Source organism: Arabidopsis lyrata, assembly GCF_000004255.2.
Source record: "Arabidopsis lyrata subsp. lyrata unplaced genomic scaffold ARALYscaffold_1, whole genome shotgun sequence".
Lineage (NCBI taxonomy): Eukaryota > Viridiplantae > Streptophyta > Magnoliopsida > Brassicales > Brassicaceae > Arabidopsis > Arabidopsis lyrata.
The window spans coordinates 15,778,785-15,803,409 of NW_003302555.1; the positions used below are offsets into that span (position 1 = coordinate 15,778,785).

Consider the following 24,625-nt stretch of genomic DNA (forward strand, 5'->3'; position numbering starts at 1 on the left):
ATCTCGTCACGAACAAAATGGCAGTCGTTCTCGATATGTTTTGTACGCTCATGGAAGACGGGGTTTGTGGCAATGTGTATTGCTGATTTACTATCACAGTAAAGGTGCATTGGCTGAGAGTGTGCCTCGCCAGGGTCTTGTAGAACACGTTTCAGCCATATAAGTTCCTTTGTTATATAAGCCATGGCTCGATATTCGGCTTCTGCTGAAGACATACTAACAGTTTCTTGCTTCTTCGTTTTCCAAGAAACTGGAGAAGTACCAACCTGAACAAAATACCCAGTAACAGATCTTCTTGTAATTGGACAGCTTGAATAATCTGAATCACACCACCCTGATATCTGAAAATTTTTCTGTGCCTTCAATAATATACCTTGGCCTGGATTACCCTTCAAGTATCGCACAACCCTTAACGCAGCTTCCCAATGATCTTCTCTTGGTGCTTGCATAAACTGTGCTAAAATGTGTACACAGAAAGCCAAATCAGGTCTCGTCGCAGCCAAGTATATTAGGCGCCCAATCATTCTACGGTAAGGCTCTGGATCCGGTAACAATGGTGAAGTAGACAGAGCCAGTTTATGATTCTGTTCGAGAGGAAACTTGGCCGGTTTGGAGCCCAACAGACCAGCATCTGCGACAATCTCAAGAGCATACTTTCTTTGACTTAAATAAAATCCTTTTGAGCTTCGAGACACCTCTATACCCAAGAAATACTTTAGTGCACCAAGATCTTTCATCTTGAAACAGGATGCCAAGTATCGTTTGAAAATAGTAAGCGCTTCATCTAAATTACTCGAAACAATCATATCGTCGACGTAGATAAGAATATTAAGTCGTATCCCGCCTTTGTCGAAGGCAAACAAGGAGTAATCAGAGAGTGATTGAATAAAACCGTACTCTCGCAAAGCGCTTGTCAACTTCTCAAACCAGCAGCGAGGCGCCTGCTTCAGCCCGTACAAGGATTTGCGCAGCCTACACACTTTCTTCTCATCATTTGTGAAATAACCAGGTGGTGGTTTCATGTATACTTCCTCGGTTAGATCACCGTGCAAAAATGCGTTGTGCACATCCATCTGATGCACAGGCCAATTATTTCCTGCAGCTACTTCCAGAAACATACGAACCGTTTGCATTTGCGCCACCGGAGCAAACGTTTCGCCATAATCCACGCCTTCAACTTGCCTGTTGCCAAGAGCAACCAAACGTGCTTTGTACCTTTCGATCGTCCCGTCGGCGTTATGTTTAATCTTGTAAACCCATTTTGAGCCAATCGCTTTTTTTCCAGGTGGTAAATCCTCAATTGTCCAAGTATTGTTATCCTCAAGAGCTCCTACCTCAGACCCCATTGCATTCGTCCACACCTTACTCTTAATTGCTTGTTTGAATGTCTTTGGCTCAACAGCTTCAGTGATTGCAACCAAGTATGCTCGATGCGTGGCTGAAAATCGAGTAGATCCAACATAATTTTCAATCGGGTAAAGGGATTTAGGCTTATCCAAAAGCTTTGTCTGTGCCGAATTTGTCACAAAATCTTTTAAAGTGACTGGTTGTACACGAGGTCTTGTCCCGCGACGAAGAGGAGCAGCCACCGGAGAAGGATTTTCAGCTGCTCGAAGAGAAGAAGCCGGAGCTGGTGATGTAACCGTTCAGGTGTAGACGGCGACGATGGACAGAACCAGAAACAAAAGGAATTGATTTCGGCGATGAAGATTCTGGTGGAGAAGACGACGATGACTGTGTCGTTGTAGGAGATATTTCAACAGATGGGCTCATATTAGATAATGTTTCTAATGGGCCATCCAAAACAGTTGGGCCTGCTAAAGGATTAACTCTTGTAGGCCTAATTTCTTCTTCTTCAAACGGGCCTATAGAATTTGAGACCCAAATTTCTTCTCCTTCTTCTTCTTCTTCTACGTTTCTTCCATATGAATTTCCATCTTTAGCAAAAGGAAACTCTGTTTCTGAGAAAACAACATCACGAGAAGAGAAAAATTCATTTGTATGAAGATCATATAGTCTCCACGCCTTTTTCCCATAACGATATCCCACAAAGATACACTTTCGACTTCTTGAAGCAAATTTGTCTCCCTTGTGCGTTTGGTTATGCGCATAGCAAAGACTCCCAAAAACCTTCAAGTGTTCATAGCTAGGAGCTGTTCCATGTAATCTCTCATATGGCGTTGCTCCATTCAACACTGAACTTGGAGTTCTATTGATCAAATATCCAGCTGTCAAGATACATTCTCCCCAAAATGTGATTGGCAAATTCGATTGAAACCTTAAAGCTCTAGCAACATTCAAAATGTGTCGATGCTTTCTCTCTACTCGTGCATTCTGCTGAGGCGTACCCACACATGAAGTTTCATGAACTATTCCTTGACTTTGAAAGAACACACCCATGCTTGTAAATTCTGTCCCATTATCACTTCTAACACGTTTCACTTGTTTCTGGAATTGTCTTTCAGCCATAGCGATCAAAGCTTTCAAATTAGTTGCTGTTTCAGTTTTGTCTTTCTGAAGATAAACCCACACACTTTTTGAAAAATCATCTACGATTGTAAGAAAGTAGCGAGCACCAGAAGATGAAGAAACTCGATACGGTCCCCAAATGTCACAGTGAATGAGCTCAAAAACAGAAGTTGTTTTATTATCACTAATCGGAAAACAAGACCTTGTTTGTTTAGCGCGAAAACAGACATCACACGCTTTATTGGAAATTGTAGAATCAACAGAAACAGAAACATGCGGAAGTGAACCAACTACTCTAGCAGACGGATGTCCCATCCTATTATGCCACAACTCATAAGCTTTCGCCTCCTGCGTTGTAACTGACGCCACCAACTCCGTTCTGCAAAAGCGGAAGGTTCCACCATCTCTCTTACCCGCACCAATCATCGTCCTCGAAACGCGGTCCTGGATAACAAGGAACTTATCAGCTAATTGTACCACACAATTATTTTCATCCATCAACTGACCCACTGAGATAAGATTAGACTGAAATTCTTCAACAAAGAAAACTGATTTCAAAACCAGACTTGATCCCAACATAACAGTTCCTTCTTTACATGATATTCTTTCCCTACCATCAGCTAGAATCACTAACACTGGTTCCATATCCCTCACGTTTGCAAGAATTTCATAGTTTCCCGTTAAATGATGCGAAGCTCCTGTGTCTAAAATCCAAGTAGGAGAGAACGACTTACCAGAGAGTTTTTCCTTGCTTATGCTGGCACCACCATTCGCATTCAAAAGCTTCACAAGATTCTCCCACTGAATCTCACTTAGCCCGCTGACTCCATCACGATCCTTCTCCGTGATCACACGATTAGCATGTTCTTGAACAGAAATGTGAGCTGCATTTGCAATGCTCATGTTACGACCTCGGCCAGCAAAAGACACACCACGTCCTCTACCTTGCATCGTTCTTCCCTTTGGTCTATCACCCCACCACTCCGGATACCCAACAACCGCAAAGCAGCTATCAGAAGAGTGGCCTCCACGGTTACAGTGTTTGCATACAGGCAGCCCTTCATCAGTACGAACTTGTGAATTAACACGAGCTCGTTGTTGTACTGCATTCGTAGTGACTTCAGCAACTTCATCACTCTTTTTCACATTGGTCCTCAAATCTTCCTCTTGACGGACAACATTATACACCTCCTCCATGGGTTGAATTGGTATACGAGACACCAAACTCGACCTCACCGTCTTGAAAGCGTCATCAAGCCCAGCCAGAAACTCGTGAACTTTGTCTTCTTCACGATCTTGTTCCTGGAGAACATTGAGGTTGCACTCACACTTACCGCATTTACAGACACGCAAAGGCCTGTGGTTAGCCATGCTATCCCAGATCCGGCTTAATTTTCCGTAGTAAGCTTCGATCGCAAGCCCTCTCTGCTTACAGCAAGCGAGTTCCGCCTTGAGCTGCTGAACACGTGGTCCATTGGTTACCGAAAACCGCTTCTTTAGGTGATCCCACAGATCCTTGGCTACGTTCCGATGAGAGATGTTGGAACGCAGTGAAGGATCAATGGTCATTCTGATCCATGAGACCAGCAACGCCTGAATGGTCCACCAATCTTCCAAGTCGGAAGACCCTTCTGCTGGCCGAGCAATGGATCCATCAAGAAATCAAATTTCTTCCGTGAGCAAAGTGCAGTTTTCATACCACATGCCCATTCTTCATAGTTCACCCCCTTCAGCAGAGGATGAGAAATCACGGCGCCAGGGTTGTCAGCGGCCGTCAGGTCATAAGGAGAGATCTTGCGTCTCACCTCCCCAGTCGTCGGGTTCGCAGCTCTGTTTTCACCATTTTCAGACATGATGAAAAAAAAATCAAGAAATTCAGAGTTTTTGTGTTTCAAGCTCTGATACCATAAAGAATCAAGAGTAGAGATGAAAGAGATTTCTATATTTTTCCATTGAGAATCGATTACAGATATATATACATTACAAAGACTTAGTCACCAAGCTAATCAAACGTAATTACCAAAGATTTGAAGAGAATATACAGTAGAGATTAAGGGAACTAATTACTCTAATTTGCATAACTTACGGGATATGATTTCCAAAGGTAAATGATATCCCAATATAGCTACTAAGTTATCCAGGAGTAAGTCTGTTTTGTTAGAGCCGATCACCTGATTAACCCGAAGCAGGGTGAAACTAGTCGAAGATGGTCAATTGTGGAGATTGACGACATTCACCTTGTATTCTAAGAAAAGTCTGTGACACTAGGCTCACAACACAATATACCACAAAATTAGTATCATCCATATGTCTTCCTCCTTTATTGAGAGAAATAATGTATGACTACATTTATACACACAATATTGAAAAAAGCTTTGCACATGTGATGAATATGACCCTCGTTTCTTGCAATATGAGAGAGTTGTAGAAAATAAAATAAAAATAGCACACAAAATGAAAGTATGGAAACTGGAAGTTTTGAATTAGTCACACCGAAACTTTGTTCTTGATATTTATTAATAGAGTTGGCGACATCACATAATGTTGCATTCACATGTCGTACCCTTTCCCTTTCGGGGGGATTGATGATGCATTCCTCTTTCATGTGCTATCTCACTCTGTTTTAATGCATTTTCCATCTGAAAGATAACCAAAGTATATCAAGTTAATATATAGTATGCAGTAAAAGATAAATATTCAAGCTTACATAATTTTAAATATGAAGTTACCATTTTTTCCATCATTTCCATGGTTAATCTATCTTTCTGTTGAATTATGTCTTTCGATTGACGCATCTCTCGTTCATATGTCTCCGCATTCTGTATTAACATTTTGACAAGAAATAAAACCAAAGAATACTAAATTAAGTGTGTGAAATGAAGAATAATATTCATACTAACAAATGTTATGAATAAGAATTACCATTTGCGTCATCATGTTGATGGTTTGTGTGTCTTTCAGTTGGAGTGTGTCTTTTAGTTGACACATGTCTCTTTCATGTACCATTGCACTCTGTTTTAATGCAGTCTCCATCTGAAATAAAACCATAAAATACTAAAAATTTCATGGAGATAAGAATAAGAATTGACGTTTACAAGTTTATAAACACGAATTAACCATTTGTTTCACCATGTTCATGGTTTGTGTGTCTTTCAATAGGAGTGTGTCTTTAAGCTGACTCATCTCCCTTTCATGTGCCATAGCACTTTGTTTTAACGCATTCTCCAGCTATAGGGAAACCAGAGAATAAGAAATTAATTGAATGTTGGAAAAAAATAATTCAAATTTTCAAAGCTTCTGAATTCAAATTTACCATACGTACCATCATGTTCATGGTTTGTGTGTCTTCGATATGACTCATCTCTCTTTCATGTGTTGTTGTACTTTGTTTTAACATATTCTTCACATACTTTATAAAATTTAATATTGAATTAACTGCATGCATTACATACATAATCAATATTAGCATGAAATTTGTTTATGCATATAATTTTACCGGTTGTATCTTCGTGTTCATGGTTTGATCATGATCCACTCGTAATTTCTGCTTCATCATTGGTAAGTCTTCTTCTGCAAGGTTCTTAGCATCTATATTACTTTCTTGTTCCCGGAGCTTATCATTTTCTTCCTGAAAAACCAAAGATTTTCAATATTTAAATCTTTACATAGGTTGTTTCTATTACATCTATTGCAATAGAGTCAAGATATATTTCACATGAATTACAAGATAACAACGCTAGATATACAAATGTTAAACAAAATAGATAACGGAGTGAATGAATTTGAATCTATCGAACTGTAGGTTATATATCTCTTCCAATAACTTTCACCAAAGCGTTCACTATTTTAAACGCTTTGAGCTTTTCATAATTTTGAAAGCTTTAAGATTACAACAAGAATAACGTTTTGTTACAAAGGAAGAATAGCAAAAGAACCCACATATCTTCGTTTTAAAGTCACATTTAATGGTATTGTAGCATTCAGGCATTTTGAAACGATTCATCGAGTTCTACTAAAAAAATGTTAGTTTAGAGTTTAACATTTGAGCATTTTAAAAAATTTAAATTGGGCTGTTTTTACTTTTAAGGGTGTTTCACAAACCCTTCCCCTCAAAAAAGTCTATCCAGTTTTTCAACCTTCTCCTAGAAACTTACTCTTTGGAGGGTTTTAAGTAACATCATTTAGTTCTCTAATTCAGATTTGTCCACTTTATTGAGAACATTTACCATTATTATGTATATAGTATAGCAAATTCTAGAAAATAGTAACCGGGCCTTGTGGCCTAGTGGTAAAAAGGTCACAGCTGTGACTTCCGCCACCAGGGTTCGAGGCACGGCCACTGACAGATTTACATAGGGGAATTGCCAGCCTCGTGGGATTAGTCTTTGGACCTAGGAAGCCTTTGGGAGACCCGCGGTTATTCAAAAAAAAAAAAAAAAATTCTAGAAAATAGTTTGTTAGTGAAAAATGAATATAGTAACAATTTCTATAAAATAGTTTGTTAGTGAAAACATGAACACGTAAGGATATGGTTAAATGAGATGGAAATGACCGTTTCACTAATTAGATCATTAATTGTTTTTACTTCCGTTGAGGAGCTGGTGAAGAGGTTCATTGGTTCAATTTTAATATAGACAAATTTAAACATGGGAAGTAATTACCTAGTAAAATGGGAAATACATAGTTACCAAAATTCGTGTTCAAAACTTAGTGATATAACTTTTTTTTTTTGTCAGCACTTAGTGATATAACTTAGGAAAAATTAGAAATAAAGGATGTTTTTGATCAAAAATGTCTATCTATACCTTTTTAATAAGATTTGGTCAATTAGGTTTATTAAAACTAAAAAACTCAATTATACCCTCAATTCCATAATGATTGAACATAGTCCAAAACTTCTCATTCAAAAAGAGTCTTTCTTTTACCCAAAAAAATATATATATTTTACAAAAACCATTCTCTCCTTCTTTTTTCACGTGCCATTTTCTATATTTATTGGAATTTAGTCTATGATTAAGGTCTTCTAAACAGAACATCTAAGAACACTTGGCTCTGTGATAAACTCCTTGTCCCGCAGAAGAAAGTATACTACATCGTGATGGTAAGCCCAAACTGTAGAGTAACGTATCATTTGGAATCCTTGAGAAAAATTGATTCTTAAATTGATTATTTACCACACAACATATAATATAAGTTTTTGGGGTTGGTTTTCGGTTAATTCAAAAATCAAAAGTAAGAAAAAATGCGTTTTGATAAGGAAGAAGAAGAGAATATGTCAAAATTTCGTTCTCAACCTAGGTTTTACCAGGGGAAAACGTTTTCAATATTTAATTGATTCTAAAATTTTTAGAATACGTGGTCTAATTTTTGTAGGACATAATTAAAAATAATAATTTCATATTTTCGATTTTCATATTTGTAGATTTTGTTTCCTTATTTTTTTCTTCTCGATTTCTATTTTTATGGAATTTTGAATTAGGTAGAATGTATTTTCTAATTTTAGTAGAACATATAATCTAAATTATGTAGAAATATAGTAAAGTGTAGAATACATATTCTAAAAATTGTAGAACATAGAGTAATCCATAGAATATATATTCTAAATTTTGTAGAAATAGAGTAAAATGTAGAATACATATTCTAAATTTCGTAGAATATATCAAATTTGGAATTCTAAATTTTTTAGAACATAAGTCAATTCTAAAACGTGTAGAACATGTACAATGTGTAGAACACATAATCTAAATTTTTTAGAACTTACACAAAAGTTAGAAAACGTTTTCTAAATATTTTAGAACAAATTTCAACTATCTCAAAAACTACCAATTTTCGACGAAATCGCAAAATTTCTTCTTTAACTCTTCTTCATTATTACTTGTCAACACGTTTTTTTAATTTTTTTTTCTTAAAACTTCCTTAAATTAGATTTATCCACTTTTAAGGGTAATTTAGTCCTAAGAGACAATTTAGTAAAAAAAAGTTTAGATGGACAAATCTATTTCAAAACATCCTTTATTTCTAATTTTCCCTGAACTTTGAGCCTGGTGCTTTTAATCCTCAATTTCTAGTTGACCTTCAATTTAATCTCTAACTTTCGTTGACGAAGCCGATTGAGGCACGTCTTTAACTGGACAAACGGAAGATTAAGACGTTGTTATCTGTCCGTCTAATATATCCGTTAATAAGCGAAACGACGTCGTTTAATCAAATGAAAACTCCCAAATTTGATTAAGCTCGAACCCTAGAATACCAAATCGAAATTAGAAATACAAAATCGAAGATTCTCTCTCGTTTTCTTCTCTAATCTCGATTTCTTCTCAAAACTCGATCTCATCTTTATTCCTCAAGATCTGTTGTCTCGATTCCGATGAGTTCTAGCTCCGAGACATCGATAGTACTCGCTGCCCGTGGAGTGCCTTCAAAGTGTGAGAGAGGTTTAGGGGTAAGGATCTTTACATCGAAAACTCAACACAGCTATCTTGAAGTCTTGATTAGAGAAGAAACCGAGAGAGAATCTTTGATTTTGTATTTCTAATTTCGATTTGGTATTCTAGGGTTCGAGCTTAATCGAATTTGGGGGTTTCATTTGATTAAACGACATCGTTTAGCTTATTAACGGATATATTAGACGGACAGATAACAGCGTCTTAATCCTCCGTTTGTCCAGTTAAAGACGTGCCTCAATCGGCATCGTCAACGAAAGTTAGAGATTAAATTGAAAGTCAACTAGAAATTGAGGATTAAAAGTATCAGGCTCAAAGTTCATGCTTTAAACCTCCACAAATGGTAAAGTGACGATTTAAATGACATTTTTCCCTAAAAAGAAAGCATACATGATCAATTTATATGTGCACATATCAAACACAATTTTTTTTTACCTTGATCTTACGGTGCATATTTTCTGTATACGGTATCCCACCATTTTGCTTTCTAATATCCGTGACATGGGCTAAGAGCTGCTTAAGTTGCTTAGTCCTCTTGCCTTTATCCTTTGTCTTGTTGTTAAACAGTACCTTTCGTCCTCCACATAGTTTGAGAACTCTCTGGAAATTCGTAATTAATCCAAGTAAAAAAAAAAACAGAAATAATAATCGTTGCACTAATTTAAAAAATATATATGCTAAGATCGTAACGAATGCGAGCAGACCGTCAAAAATTCAGGGCAACCTTCACGTAAATAATCGTCCAAGGTCTGGTTGTCTGCTTCCAACTCGTCACGACCAGTGAACACCACAATGAAATAGTCAAGGATTTTATCATCAAATATGTGCTGCAATATGTTAAATGTAAACTCCTCCCGCTGTGAAATCCGATTCGTTATAGACAGAACAAACAACACAGCATGTATTCCTTCTTCCGCCATAGTTAAGCAATTCATTATTTCCTTACTGAGATAGTCTCCGGACACGGATGACTCGAGCAAACCTGTATCACTTACAATGTTACATTATGAATTTAATGATTTCAACTTTTCTTTTGGCAATGGTGTATTTTATCCGCCAATCACAGCTGTAATATAACTATATATAGACAAACAATTCCCAAAATGACTATGAATGCCGGTTTGGTGTATATAATGTTAGAACAAAGACTCTATATGAAGTTTGATGGAGTATATACCAGGAGTGTCAATCACATTGATTATTGGGCCATCTTTTATTACAGCTCTGAACATCTTACATCTTTGGTCCATATCTTCTCCAAGAAAATTTACTTCGAAATATTTTTGATCGATAATGGTGTTCCCGGTGCTGCTTTTTCCATTTCCGGCACGACCTAAGAGAATTAAGTTTGTAACGGGCCATTCCTGCTCAGCCATATTTTGATCACCACCAAGACGTTGCTAATTTTCTGCACTGATCCATAGTATTACAAATAAATTATACATGAACAAATATATATTCAAAATGACAATGAAGAGAAGAAAAAATTAATTGGTAGACTACACCAAATAGGAACTCACGATCTTTCTTTTTTTTTTTTTTTGAGTGAAGAAAAAAAGAATAATGAATGTAAAAACTTAATCAACGAAGCAGTACAAGACTAAATAGAAGACATTATGTGTTGATTAGGCTTTGAAAACAGCTATCGTTATTTTTATGTGTCCTATGAATTTATTTATGCTTTTGTACTAGTGTGATTAATTTAGGTGTTACAATATTATGTATATAACGTGGAACAAGAAACGGTAAAGGAAACAGACAGGCCAAGACAACTTCTTGAGGAGTGAGAGACAACTTTTGAGCATTGACTTTAGTTGGTAATTATAACCTATAGCCATCTAAACGGGGTGTAATTTGTGTGATCGTAATTTAAATAAATCACATAGCACAAAGGCACAAATTAACTTAGGATGACAATGTCCTGCATTAATTTGGAAAAATAGATTTGTACATGTATAGAGGAAGGTATCCTTATCTACAACATTACAAGGAAATTTCATTCAAGAAAAAGTAACATTAAACACACAAAAATAAAACTTGATGTCAGTTTGGAAGATGTGCAACAATCACACCTAACTTCTTCGGTCAATCTTTATTTGTAGAAATTACTCAGAATAATCTATATATTGTATGAAATAATTAGAATGACTCTGTTTTGAAAGGGATAACTAAAATGACTCACATCTTTTGTAAAAAGACTTTCTAATCTGTTTTTATTTTATATTAACGAAATTGCCATTATAATTTAATTAAAAAATAAAAAAATAATAAAAAACTACAAAATCAAAACCCAAACGACAAACATAATTTTCACAGAGATTAACTTTCTCTCTTCTTGGAGCAAAACCCTAAAAGGGAGAAAAATCCCACGACGTCTCTTCTCCGGTGAACGTGTCTTCGGCAAGTCATCTTCTCCGGTGAGGCCTCTCTTCTTCTTTGTTACTGGATTTTGTGTCTTCGTGGAGTCGTCTTCTCCGGCAAGTCGTCCTCTCTTCTTCATCGACGACGGATTTTGTGTCTTCGTCGAGTTATCTTCTCCGGCGAATCCTCATCTCCGGTGAATCTACAGTGAATTCTATTATTTTCTCTTGTCTCTCACTGATTCTCAGATGTGATGTTCTACAGGGAGACTATTACTCTTAGGAATCAGTGGCCTAATCGCTAGTTCAGATGGTTGCGTGATTCAATTAGTATTACTCCTTTGTTTTGTTTGGTTTCAGCTTTCTATGACTACAAATTTTTCAATGATGACAGATTAGTTTCTAGTGGTCGCAGATTTATTTATTATTGATGACAGATTTATTTGGTATAGTACTAATGAGAACAAATTAGTTTATGGTGGTGACGGATTTGTTTGCTTTTAATGACAGATTTGTTTGATTTACATAAGCATTTTGTGGTTTCAGGCTTATCGCAGATTAGTTATTGTCTTTCGCATATTTATTTTAAGTGGTCACAGATTTATTCTAAGATGTATGTTTGTGAGGTAATTTTTTCAGGTTTGTAAACAGTTTGCAAGTTTTTGTTAGAGAAGTAGCTCAGGTTTTTGTGCAAGTGTTCTTTTTTTCATGTTTTGGTTTTCTTGTTCTGTTTTTTTCAGGCTTTGGTTACAAATTTTGGTGTTAAGATTATCTTTAAGAAGGCGATTGGTGTCGATTTAACTTCAATGTTCTTGTTGTTTAGGAACTAAATTTGAGTTAATGAGATTTATGTATGTTGGATTTTGTTTCCAAATTAGTATAACGTGAATAGCTGTGATGATATATGTCTTTATGCAGGAGATGCAAAAGCTTACGTGGTGATATTTATGCAAAAAAGGCCATACTTGTTTTGAATGCTAGAGAAACGTTGCAATGGTCGTTGCAAATTTAAGATCCTCAACAAAAAATTTCTAAAGGTGAGCTATGGCCAAAGTCTCCGACTTGTCTCCGGTTATGCTTTAGCCAAGAAGCAACGACAGAGAAATGAAATTTAAGATTCAAAATCCATGTTTACTAAATTCCATACTATATATTTGTGTTTAAGCTTACATTAAATCCTCCTTTTTGTAGCTTCTACTTACATGTATAAGATTTTTATTTGTTACTAATATATTCCTTAAACACTCCCCATACGAAAGTAAAACAAAATGCTATATGTTTTTGACAAATTTCAGAAACTGTGTTCTCACAACAACAAAAACACAAACAAAAGCAAAACTTACCAACTTGAGCAATACAAAGACGACAATATGTGATCAACACCACATCCGGTTGTTCGCTATTATATTCAAAGTGTAATAACAAATCTATAGAATATAAGTTTGTGACAACTAAAAAGGTAGTTTAGTCTAGATTAAGTCTGCTACAACTACGACACATATCTGCGATGATGGGAAATAAATCTGTGATTCATAATATATCTGCCATCAAGAGGTAAAACTCTGTGATCACTAAGAGTCAGTCTAGTTATTATCTTTTGCAGTAACAAATCTGCAGTAACGTACAGACTTAACATAAGTCGGTAGGTACTATTAATAAGTCTGCATAAACGTGATTGACAATAAGTCTGTACGTAAGAAAAACAAATCTGTAGAAATAAATCTGCGAAACCTAGGAAATCTGCGATGTCATCAAAGAAAATCTGTAAGACAAGTCTGTGGTAGACAAAAAATCTGTAATAGCCTATAAATCGGTAGTAACCTATGAAAAAATCTGTATACTAAATCTGTGGTGGAAATAAATCTGTAGAACAAATCTGTGGTTCAAAAACAAATCGGCAAGATAACAAAGCAGCGATAACGATACAATTAAATCGGTAGCAGATTCTCTCATAGCTATTCTCTCATCTTACGCATCGCTCTTTCATGTTCTTCGGAATTCTGTTTAAGCCTACTAAAAAATAAATAGACTATATTACACCAAATTAAACAAGTGAAAAAAAAACTATAGTTCAAAGTGTATGAATATGAATTTACAAGTTGTGTTATCCGTCTCATTTTTTCGTCATGCTCCACTAGCTAAATTGACCATTGTTCGGTGTTTATTGAGGCTTGTTACCGCGCAAAATTGGGAGATGCATCAAATGGATGTGCACAACACTTTTATTCACGGTGATTAATTAACAAGAAATTTCTGCTAGTTTTTCGCATTTTGATCCGTCAAAGGTGTGTCGTTTACACTAGGCTTTTTACAGCTTGCGTCAAACACCACAATGTTGGTTCAAAAAGCTAATTAAGAAGTTGGTTGAAGCGGGATTCATTCATTCATATGCATATTATTCATTATTTTGTTCTTATCATGGTGATTTATGTTGAAGATTTGGTTATTTGTGGATATAACAACGCTGCCTTGGTCAAATTCAAGAGTACTTATCTCGAAGAGTGTTTTTTATATGAATGAACTAGACAAGCTCAAATATCTTTTTGGAATTGAGATTGCTCGAAGTCAAGAAGGCATCATGATGACACAAAAAAGTATGCCTTAAATATTGTAGCGGAGACAGGCTTAGTTGGTTCTAAACTAGTTCATACTCCAATGGAACAAAACCATCGTTAATTGGGTTTGGATACAAGTGACGTTCTCTCTTCTCCATCGAGCTATAGAAGATTGGTTGTGTATTTAGTTTATTTTGCTAATGCAAGATCTGATATTTCTTATTATGTTTATGTCTTGTCTCAATTTATGCAAACGCCTCGTGGAGGCCTCGATAAGAGTGATGCGTTTTCTCAAAAGAACATCTGGTCAAGAAATTTGTTTTGAGCTGACTCAAACCTGAGCTTTCTGTGTACTGCAATGCAAACTGAGCTGCTTGCCTAACGACGAGAAAATTTTAGGAGTATGTTTCTCTTCTTGGCGAGTTGCCTATCTCTTGGAAAGGAAAAAGTACGAAGTAGTATCACATTCTTCCGCGTGAGAAGAATATCTGGCAATTTCTAAAGCCAAAAGAGAGATCAAATGGCTTCGCCAATTTTTATGTGATATGGATTTTCCGCCTCCTAAACCAATACATTTGTTTTGTGATGGCAAGATCTATTCAGTGGCGGACCTACGGTGTGAGGTACTAGGGCACGTGCCCGACACTGATTATTAATTTTTATTAAGATCATTTTCCCATGGTTCTTTGTTGGATCAGTTGGTAACGTTTATGCATTGTTATTATGGCTTGTAAGGTGTTCGATGCCTCCAATTGCTTTTTTTTACTCATTTTTACTGCAAATTTTTAATATAATTATTAGATATATATAATATGTGCCCTAGGCTAATAATTCTTCTGGATCCGCCACTGGATCTATTCACATTACAGTAAATTCAGTTTTTCACGGAAGGACCAAACATGTAGAAATTGATTGTCATTGATAGTGATTCTATTAAAGATGGCTTGATTACTATTGGATATAAATTGGAGAGCAAGATGTGTATCTTGCGGGCCAAGTAATATGGATTGTTAAAGTCCGTTTATAAAGTGAAGCATGTGAAGCTCAAACCAAAGAATTAATTATTATGCTTTCTACAACAAGAGGTATTCGATATATTTTGGATAATTGAGTTTTATGGTCCAGATTTTCACAAGTATTTTTAATGAGATATATTCTTAAATATTTCAAGAAAAAAAAATTCAATATGAATTTAGATTTCTCACAAAGGAGGTGTTGTTTAGAATGCTTATGTTTTTAAGTCATTTTTAGTCCAATTTGTGGATTGTTCGAGATAAGAACGATTATCTATGGAGTTGCAGGATTTGCGCCCTTGAGATGTTGTTAGTCCCTTTTACCAAGACCGAAGACAAGTTCAAGTTCCATTCTCTTTTCAAAATTAAAGTTTATACCCTGAAGAGTCTGTTGACATGATTTATCTCTCCTCAACCTGATATCCACGATATTAGTGTTCCGCTTTGTGATTGCATATTTTGTGTTGCATGTCCCTCCCACCTTTGTCGTGCGGGGGAGTATTGGAGATAACTTTGAGAGCAAGATGTGTATCTTGCAGACCAAGTAATATGAACCGTTAAAGTTCGTTTATAAAGTAAAGCCCGTAAAACCCAAACCGAAGAATATTTTAAGTTTCTATATTATTTGTTGTACAAGCTATTTCTTTATTTGTTTAGGAAAATTTGTGTTATGTGGGTATGTTAATGTTATCACGATAGAAATGTATGTGAAAGTCATAATTACTTTCATGTGCCAACAACGGCTCAGTTGGCAGATGTATTAACAAAGCCATTGGGCAAGGTTCAATTCAATACGTTAAATATACACAACACAAGACTTAACTCCAAAGCCATAGACAAGACTTGCCGACCAAGTAAGTTATGAGTCGACAAGGCGCAACATACAATATGTAGCCTACTAACTATAATACAACATCTTAATTTAAAAGCAAGACTTGTTTTGTTAATTTTCTAAGACTTATTTGTATTTCTACAAGGATTACAATGAGAGAGGCAATGAAGGCATAATCAACATTTGGATTAACAGTAAGGCAGAAATTGTCCTTTCCGAAGAAAACGCTCTGCATCGTTTTCTTCTCGCGCATCTGCCATTCAAACAATACCATTTTTATTTCATCACAAATAAATGTTTTTATTTCTCAAGTTTTAACAATTAATAAAACATTGGCAAACTCCCAGTTCATAATATATATATATATATATATATATATATATATATATATATATAGATGGGTATATATAGTATAAACATGTTTATTCCAGATGTGAAAAAAGAAAAAAGTTTATTCTAAATAAACTAACCATACAAAAACATAAAATTATAGAAAACAGATTTATATGTTCAATATAGAAAGAAGCCGTGGCACGAATCACCTACTCATCACTTAAACCAATCCATCATCATAAATAAAAAAATTTATTTTCTATGTAACATTTTGTAACGTTATATTTTTGGTATAATTGGTAACTGATAATCATCTATTTTGTTTTAATGTCTCAAACTTAACATAAAGTTACAATTTTTTCATTTGTTTTTTTTTATTTATTTTCCTTATATATATATATATATCTTATGTTTTGTTTTCATATTTTATTTATATTTCGTCAGACAAAAACTTCTTTTCAATTTTAAATAGTTATAATATACTGTTAGACTTGTAGTAAGAAAAATATATCATTAAAAACTTAATTCGATATATTAGAAAATATATGATATATATAAACCTATCCATTTACGTAAAACCAAAGTGAGACGCATAGGACTTATTAAAGCTAAAAGGAAGGAAATAGAGTTTGTTTACTTGGGCAAGAATGATGTCAGAATCGCCGGCGTAGACAAAACAAGAACTCTCGAGCCAAACCCCTTCGAGTCTGTAATCACATTTCTTCTCCTCTATGTTGTCAGCCAAAAACACATCAAGTTTGGTCGTTATCTGAACCATGTTTGATCTTTTCACCGTGTATAGCAGATCACCCTCCTCCGTACTCCCTCCTCTAAACACTAGCCACCTGTCATGCATGGTCATTATCTGCAATCACCAAATCTGAATTATATTAATAAATCTAGCTCTATTATTAATTGTATATCAAGTTATGTGCTCTGTTTTTAATAAATTTGTACCTTCCCTTTCAAAGTCAAGACCTTAGTTCCAAAACCATCCAACAAGATCCTCTTCTCGTGAAGACTAAACAAAGGATCCTTCACCTTGAACAACAAGTTTCCGTCCGCATTCGTTATCACGAAGTTACCGTCCGTTATCTTCAACACCTTCCGTACGATCGCCAAATCTACAGGCTGCGGAGAGCAGTACTTTGGATCTACTATCACACTGGCTTTTGGAGGCGGCGGAGGAGCCGAAGGGCCAGTGCCTTGTGGGTAACGGTACATATAGGGCTGCTGCATTCTTTTCTTTTTCCTCCAAATATGGATACTCTCTCTCAGTTTTGTTTTGAAATGTTTTTTTTTTGGGTCTGGTTATGCCGTGAAGATAAAGTGTAAGGTTCTTAGAATTTATAAAGTAAACATCTTGCTCGAATATGTTGACTTTTAAAAGAAAAAGGTCTACGTGGATAAACTTATTATATGGATTTTCCTTTTTAAAATTCTAACTAAGATATTTATAAAATGAGAAAAAAAAAACAATATGTATGGAAATAAGAGAACCCTAATCACTTGTTCCTCTGTTACAATCCCTGTGACCACAAATTTTCAATCCACAAGTACATAACCACAAATTTTCAATCCACAATATGGCTAGTGTTACATAACCACAAATTTTCAATCCACAAGTACAAGAACCAAAACACATAACCACAAGTTTGAGAACCAAAACACATAAATTTTTTAACCAAAACATTTAAACACAAATTCTTAAAAATTTAAATTTTAAGAACCTCATTAGAAGTTCTACCATTGGACTAAGTAAAACATAAGAATTCATGAGGGGTTTTTAAACTTTTGATTTTGCAAGAATTTAAGTTATAAATATTTGTAAGAACTCCTCGTGGGTCCTTACCATTGGCGATGCTCTTACTCAACCAAACATTATGTTTTGATTTTTGTTTGAGATAAACAATATCTTAATTTTGATCTGCCATTTGAGTTTGTTTATGTGTATTGTGCTAGTCTAGTTAATTAATTTGCGTAGAATATTACTGTGCCATTTGAGTTTGTTTATGTGTGTATTGTGCTAGTGTAGTTAATTAATTTGCGTAGAATATTATTGTGCCATTTGATGAGTTTGTTTATGTGTATTGTGCTAGTGTAGTTAATTGATTTGCGTAGAATATTACTGTGCCATTTGAGTTTGTTTATGTGTATTGTGCTAGTGTAGTTAATTAATTTGCGTAGAATATTATTGTGTGTATAATATATGTTGAACTGGCCACGGTAAACGAATCAGAAGCCGAAGAAACGTCTTAGAGTGAGACGACTTTTTAGGATTGACTCTGGTAATAAAGTGTAGATGTGTATATAAGAAATTGGGAAATCTAAAATATTTAAGGAACAATTCCCAAATGCTACTTAAAAAAGATCTTTTCGTAATTAATTGTTAATTATTTACACTAGCACAATACATATAGACAAACTCAAATGACATATAAAAATAAAAATTTTGTTTTTCTAAAACAAAAATCAACACAAGAAAGACGACTTTTTAGGCCATGTCCATCAGTATGTCAATGGGGATTTCAAAACAATTTAGAATACTAAAAAGGATATTTAGGTGAGAGACAATGGATTTGGATAAAATAAAATTTTCGGTATTACGAGTCTAAGCCCAACTAATCATAATTTTTATTTCACATTTCTAACCATTTTAACTTCATATGCGTGACGTTTTGTTTTTTTTAATTATTTATAATTTCTAATTTTTGATTTTTTTATTTTTCTCCTATGTTCATCTCTCTTTTTTTCCCTCTCTCAATTTTTTTCGAATTCATTCAAACCAAACAGAAAAACATCGCTGTGTTTACTATTCACACTATCTTACCAGAGAATTAGATGGTACATCTATTCGCCGAAAGAGATAATTTTCACGATACAAATAAGGATTTAAAACAATTTTTGGACCTCCACATATAGATCTACAAAGCGTAGATGCATATCTAAGGAGCGTAGATGGGTGATACAAGGCTCATGCGTTCACGAGTCTAAGCATGTCCCAATTAGTTAATGAATTAATAGTTATCTATAAATTTAGCTACATGTCCATACATTTTCATAGAGTTATATATCGATCTATATCGTGCTAAATTTATTAATAGATATCTACGCAATTAGGTTAGTGATTTAAAATTTGTAATTTCCACCCATATTTTCGAATGGCTAATGATTTAGAACTGATTTGGAAAGAATTAAAAACAATATAACAACTAGTCCATTATTCATATGATTTTTCTCTTCATTTGTTTTCAAATTTTTTTAAAACATTTGTTCACCATAAAATTACATAAAACATTAATTAAATTTTTCATACGAAAAAATCCGTATTTTACTGCCAAAAATATCATTCGACAAATTATGACAAATAAAACGAGATTTCAAAATTTTCTGCCAAAAGTCTGATTTCACAATTCTATGATTTTCTGTGGAAAAAATGATTCAATTTTTTTTTAATATGGGATAGAGGGTTGTTACAAGAAACAACCAGAGTAATGAATAAGGAAGAAAGGTATCCGAGTGTGCTGTTTCTTCTTTTCCCAATCATTTATTTATTTTGGGTATTTTCTCCATCATCATATTATTGATGTTTATTATCCATGAGAGCATAGTACCTGCAAGGAAAAGAGCGATCATAAACGGTAGCTTGCAAAAATGTTAATTGATTCTAGTGGAGTTTACTAGTCCGAGTCTCACAAGAGATGTACCCTTAGATACGGGAACTGTTTAAAATGGTTTGTGTGTTCTCTATGCATGGTGCTATTATGAGTGTGATTGATCAATGACAAATAAAATAGAGGTATTTGAAACACTTTTGAATCGAATTGTGAATTGTGGCTTAGAATAATTCCCTGCATAGCCAGGAGATCTTCACGAAGCTCAATCCATGGATTTGGCTGGTCAATCATTAGCATGGTTGTTGTTGCATTTCGAAGCCAAGGTCGTCTAAGCGTTCCGAGATTCAATATATATTGAACGTGAAAGCTCTTTTAAAAGATTGCGATAAATTCTACAGGAAGAAGGTGAACTTTGGTAGCTCTAAATAATAACCATCCAAGTCTGTCGAGTGAATCTGCTATATCCCCAAAGGAGATAACTACGGAAGCAAAAAGAACGAGATCGTAATCGATATAAATCACATAACACAAAGGCCCAAATTAACTTAGGATGAAAATGTCCTGCATTACTTTGAAAAATAGATTTGTACATGTATGGAGGAAGGTATCCTTATCTACAACATTACAAGGAAATTTCATTCGAAAAAAGTAACATTAAACACACAAAAATAAAACTTGATGTCAGTTTGGAAGATGTGCAACGATCACACCTAACTTCTTCGGTCAATCTTTATTTGTGAATTCTCTCATAGCTTCTCTCATCTTACGCATCGCTCTTTCATGTGCTTCAGAATTCTGTTTAAGCCTCCTCTCCAACTGAAAAATAAATAGACCATATTAGACCAAAATAAACAAGTGAAAAAAAACTATAGTTCAAAGTGTGTCAATATGAATTTACAAGTTGTGTCATCCGTCTCATTTTTTCGTCATGCTCCAATTCTAAATCACGCTTCATCACTTCTATTTCTGCTGCAAAGTTTTTAGACTTAACTTTCCTTTGTTGTTCCCTAAACTTATCACCCTTTTCCTGGGAAACCGATGAATTTCGTCACTTAAAAATACCATACGAGAGATCAAACACACTTTTTATATTGAATGCATATCAAACATAAAATTTCTACCTTTATCATGCGATGCATCTGGTTAGTATACGGTTTCCCACCATTATTCTTTCCTATAGCTTCGACATGGGCCAGAAGTTGCTTGACTTGCTTAGCGTTCTTGACTATGTCCTTAGTCATGTTATTAAACAAGACTTTTCGACCACCACACAGTCGAAGAACTCTCTGAAATTTTAGTATTACTTAAATCAAACTAAAAGAAGACATGTACCACTAGAAGCATCATAAAAAAAAAATGTAAGGATTATAACGTAAAAAACCTACTGTTAAAAACCCTGGACAACCTTCACGAAAATAATCGTCCAATGTCTGCTCGTTTGCTTCTAGTTTGTCACCCCCAGTGAACACAACAATAATATAGTCAAGAATTTTACTGTCGAAAATCAACTGCAAGGTATCAAGTGTGGACTCTTCTTCTTGTGTAATCCGATTCCCGGCAGATAAAACGAACAGGAAGGCATGAATTCCTCCTTCTGCCATAGTTAAGCAATTGACGATCTCCCTACTAATATAGTTAGCAGACACTGATGAATCAAAGAGACCTGTTTCATGGTACTATAGTAAATTAAGTACGACTTTGATGAAAATAGTTATTAATACAAAGTTGGTTACATCACAAGTTTTTAATGGAACACATACATACCAGGAGTGTCAATCACATTGATTATTGGACCATCTTGTATTGCAGTTCTATACATCTTACATTCCATGGTAACACCTCCTGCTTGTAGTTCCGAAGCGAACATTATCTGACCTAGGATGGTGTTCCCTGTTGCGCTTTTTCCATTTCCGGTACGTCCTACTAGAACTATGTTTTTAATTGGCTCTAAAGTATTGGAAATGAGAATGGAGAAATAAAAAATTTAATTAGCAGAGTATACGAAAGGGAAGCTCACACAAGCTTCCTTGATCTTCTAAGTGAAGAAAAAAGAAGAATTAGAATGAATGAACAAAACAATTGACCAAGTAATTAGAGTTTTACTATTAGATTGGTTGTCCGGGCCTGAGATTAAGTGTAGGTGTATTTGTCTTTCTATTTCAATGTATAAGTTGTTTTAAGGATTTTATTTGGTTTTGATTTTCTCATATTTGTATAGCTTTAAACGGATGCTCCAGACATAGTAGACTAAACCGTTAGTAAACTAAACTATCTTAGTTTTGGGGTCTATAACATTCCACTGTCGCAGACCAAAAATTGTTTAGAACATGACACATTTGCAAATTATTTGTGATATTAAATTCAAAGTGTTGATAATTATTATTGACATTAAAATAAATTTGCACTTGAATTGTATACCTGATGTGGGGAATGGAGACAAATACGGATCATGTTGAAATGTGTCGTTTAGCGAATGAGACTCTTCTTCATGTGCTTCTACACTCTGTTTAGCACATATGATTTCAAACAAATCATTTGCTTCACATAATTGTTAAACAATAACAGCAAAAAAAAACTTTGTATAAATAAGTAATAATATAAATGTATTATAGTAAAAGTATATAACTACTTTACAAAACTAATCGGAGCTAGTTTCCTATTAGTCCTGCCAAGAATTGTCCTCATCAAAATTAACCTTCCATGCCTCTAGTATCACAGGGTCTACTCCTGACTTGAAGCCTCTCTCCATCACTAATCGAACCATTGTCGCTACTATAGCCACTAAAACAACAAGACTATCAGAATCTCTCTCTTCCTATGTTACTACCAATAGGAAAGTTGCAACTTCATAATCTACTGAAACATTAGTAGCCGAGACACAAAGTTATGCCAACATGCACAACCCCGTAACCAAATATGCTCAGCGGATCTTGAGAGACTGAGAAACTGGTAAAAAAAAAAAAGAGATGCAATGGACTATTGTTGGGGGTCGTAGGAGCCGTGACCATGGTGGGCGAGGCAGTCGTGGTAACCATCACTAATGATCTTGCTCTTCTCTATATATCTTTCTCCCTATTCTTTATTAGCTAATGCTATCTCATATCTTTTTTCTCATGAACTAGACTAAGTGTATGTTTTTTCATCTCTCTAACTCTCTTTAAGAAAATAACTATGAATTTTAATTGAATATGATTATAGAAAAAAAAATCTTACCTTTATATGACGATACATATCGTTAGTATACGGATTTATTTTCTTACTAATTGCTGCGACATGGGCCATAATCTGATTGACTTGTTCAGCCTTCACGCCTTCATCATTAGTCATGTTATTAAACAAGACCTTTCGGCCATTGCAGAATCTGAGAACTTTCTGAAATTCCAAAACTAATCATACTCAAAAACAAAATAAAGAAGGAAAAAAAAGATATGTGTGGACAAAGAATTTTTGCATTTTGAAAGAAAGCAGACCATAAGAAATTCAGGACAACATTCCCGAAAATAATCTTCAAACTCGAACGCCTCGAACTTTTCCCCGTTAGTGAGCAATAAAATCATATATTCAAAGATTTTACTCCCAAATATGCGCTGCAGGGTATTAAGTGCATACTCTTCCTCTTGTGAGATCCGATTCCTTACAGATAGAACAAACAACACAGCATCTATGCCTTCTTCCACCAAAGTTAAGCAATTGATTATTTCTTTACTTATGAAGTCTTCGGACACAGACAAATCGAACATACCTGTATCATGTACATATACCATAGTAAAACCAGAGTTTGAACAATTTAGCCTTGGCCAATATAGCAAGGAACTCTTAGATATACCAATATATTATGACTATTTGTTAAGGATATACATTAAGATTGTTAGGCTAAATATGAAGTTTTAAAGGAGCACATACCAGGAGTTTTAATCACATTGATCATTTGACCATCTGGTGTCGTGGTACTATACATCTGAGAGTGCATGAAAGCACCTTCGGAGGTGAACTTTTTTTGACCGAGGATGGTGTTCCCAGTGGTGCATATTCCATTGATAGAACGCCCTACTAGAACTATGTTTTTAACCGGCTTAGGCACGGACGTTCCCATGTTCTGATCACCAGCAATGTTTATGTTTTTATCCGGCGGCTTAGACGCGGACGAACCCATATTCTGATCACCAGCAAGCAATTATTTGCTAAATTCCTGGACATACCCATGTTGACCAAAAACAATTCATGAAATGATACATAGTAAAAAAGGGGACAATAAAGAACAGTTGTATACCAAACGGAAACTTGCAAGCTTTCTTGTCGATTTGTGAGTGAAGAAAAGAATGAATTTACAAACTTTATCAACCAAACAATTCAGGACTAAATGGACGATTACCTGCCCAAGTCCAACATTGTCTGTTGATTTTGGTTTGAGATAAACAATATTTTTATTTTGATATGCCATTTGAGTTTTTTTTTTTAATGTGTATTGTGCTAGTGTTAATTAATTAATTTGCGTATAGTATTAGTGTGTATAATATATGGTTAAATGGACACGGTAAACGAACCAGAAGCCCAAGACACGTTTTTGAGTGAGACGACTATTTACAATTGACTTTTGGCAGTTCGTGCCAATTAGCCATCTAGGCGAAGAAGACTTTTTTTTTATTACTAACTTTTAGGAACTGGAAACGTTAAGCGAACAAGAAAGGCTCTAATATTTGAAGATCTAACTTGTTTGTTTAGCTTTGTCAAACCACTTAAGAGAGAAATAAACAAATAGTAAAAAAGAGAACACACTAGGTTTATTGAGTTCAGGTCCAAACCGGTATCTTATATCTCGCAATAGATTTGTTGGGTTCTACAAACTTATGTGAACTCCATAAAGAATTAAAGATCACCCATGTAATATTTTAGAACCCTGCTCTACGCCCATAGAAACTAGAAACCATCTATTCTTCTCATGTCGATACGCAGCAGAAGTTTGGACTGCAATAGCAAAGAACATATTCAAAAGCAGGTTCTCT

General features: G+C 34.9%; 5 protein-coding genes across 6 annotated transcripts; all 5 read right to left on the bottom strand.

Annotated features, from left to right (window-relative positions):
• Nucleotides 1–4,870: 4,870 nt before the first annotated feature.
• LOC9329849 (microtubule-associated tumor suppressor 1 homolog A) lies at nt 4,871–6,184 on the bottom strand. 2 transcript variants are annotated; one of them, XM_021012863.1, is made up of 5 exons: nt 5,792–6,184; nt 5,599–5,697; nt 5,392–5,502; nt 5,199–5,288; nt 4,871–5,108 (listed from the first exon to the last, which is right to left on the bottom strand). In XM_021012863.1, the coding sequence occupies exons 1-5, from the start codon at nt 5,936–5,938 to the stop codon at nt 5,004–5,006; spliced, it is 552 nt and encodes a 183-aa protein (XP_020868522.1). In that variant the 5' UTR covers nt 5,939–6,184; the 3' UTR covers nt 4,871–5,003. The 2 variants fall into 2 exon arrangements, with proteins under 2 accessions (XP_020868522.1, XP_020868521.1); XM_021012862.1 differs by having other exon boundaries at nt 5,587–5,697.
• Nucleotides 6,185–8,805: 2,621 nt separating this feature from the next.
• On the bottom strand, nt 8,806–10,561 carry LOC9329850 (immune-associated nucleotide-binding protein 1). Its single transcript, XM_002893743.2, has 4 exons — nt 10,090–10,561; nt 9,617–9,894; nt 9,348–9,512; nt 8,806–8,919 (listed from the first exon to the last, which is right to left on the bottom strand). Exons 1-4 carry the CDS (start codon nt 10,286–10,288, stop codon nt 8,806–8,808), a joined length of 756 nt encoding a protein of 251 aa, XP_002893789.2. The 5' UTR covers nt 10,289–10,561.
• A 4,999-nt stretch (nt 10,562–15,560) lies between these two features.
• On the bottom strand, nt 15,561–17,337 carry LOC9329852 (protein LURP-one-related 1). The gene is made up of 3 exons (XM_021012860.1): nt 16,963–17,337; nt 16,643–16,870; nt 15,561–15,925 (listed from the first exon to the last, which is right to left on the bottom strand). The coding sequence occupies exons 1-3, from the start codon at nt 17,242–17,244 to the stop codon at nt 15,758–15,760; spliced, it is 678 nt and encodes a 225-aa protein (XP_020868519.1). The 5' UTR covers nt 17,245–17,337; the 3' UTR covers nt 15,561–15,757.
• Nucleotides 17,338–20,287: 2,950 nt separating this feature from the next.
• Nucleotides 20,288–21,548, bottom strand: LOC9329853 (immune-associated nucleotide-binding protein 1). Its single transcript, XM_002893746.2, has 5 exons — nt 21,387–21,548; nt 21,008–21,285; nt 20,744–20,908; nt 20,521–20,649; nt 20,288–20,438 (listed from the first exon to the last, which is right to left on the bottom strand). Exons 1-5 carry the CDS (start codon nt 21,487–21,489, stop codon nt 20,346–20,348), a joined length of 768 nt encoding a protein of 255 aa, XP_002893792.1. The 5' UTR covers nt 21,490–21,548; the 3' UTR covers nt 20,288–20,345.
• Nucleotides 21,549–22,800: 1,252 nt separating this feature from the next.
• Nucleotides 22,801–23,995, bottom strand: LOC9329854 (immune-associated nucleotide-binding protein 2). Its single transcript, XM_002893747.2, has 3 exons — nt 23,526–23,995; nt 23,093–23,364; nt 22,801–22,994 (listed from the first exon to the last, which is right to left on the bottom strand). Exons 1-3 carry the CDS (start codon nt 23,773–23,775, stop codon nt 22,815–22,817), a joined length of 702 nt encoding a protein of 233 aa, XP_002893793.1. The 5' UTR covers nt 23,776–23,995; the 3' UTR covers nt 22,801–22,814.
• Nucleotides 23,996–24,625: the final 630 nt, after the last annotated feature.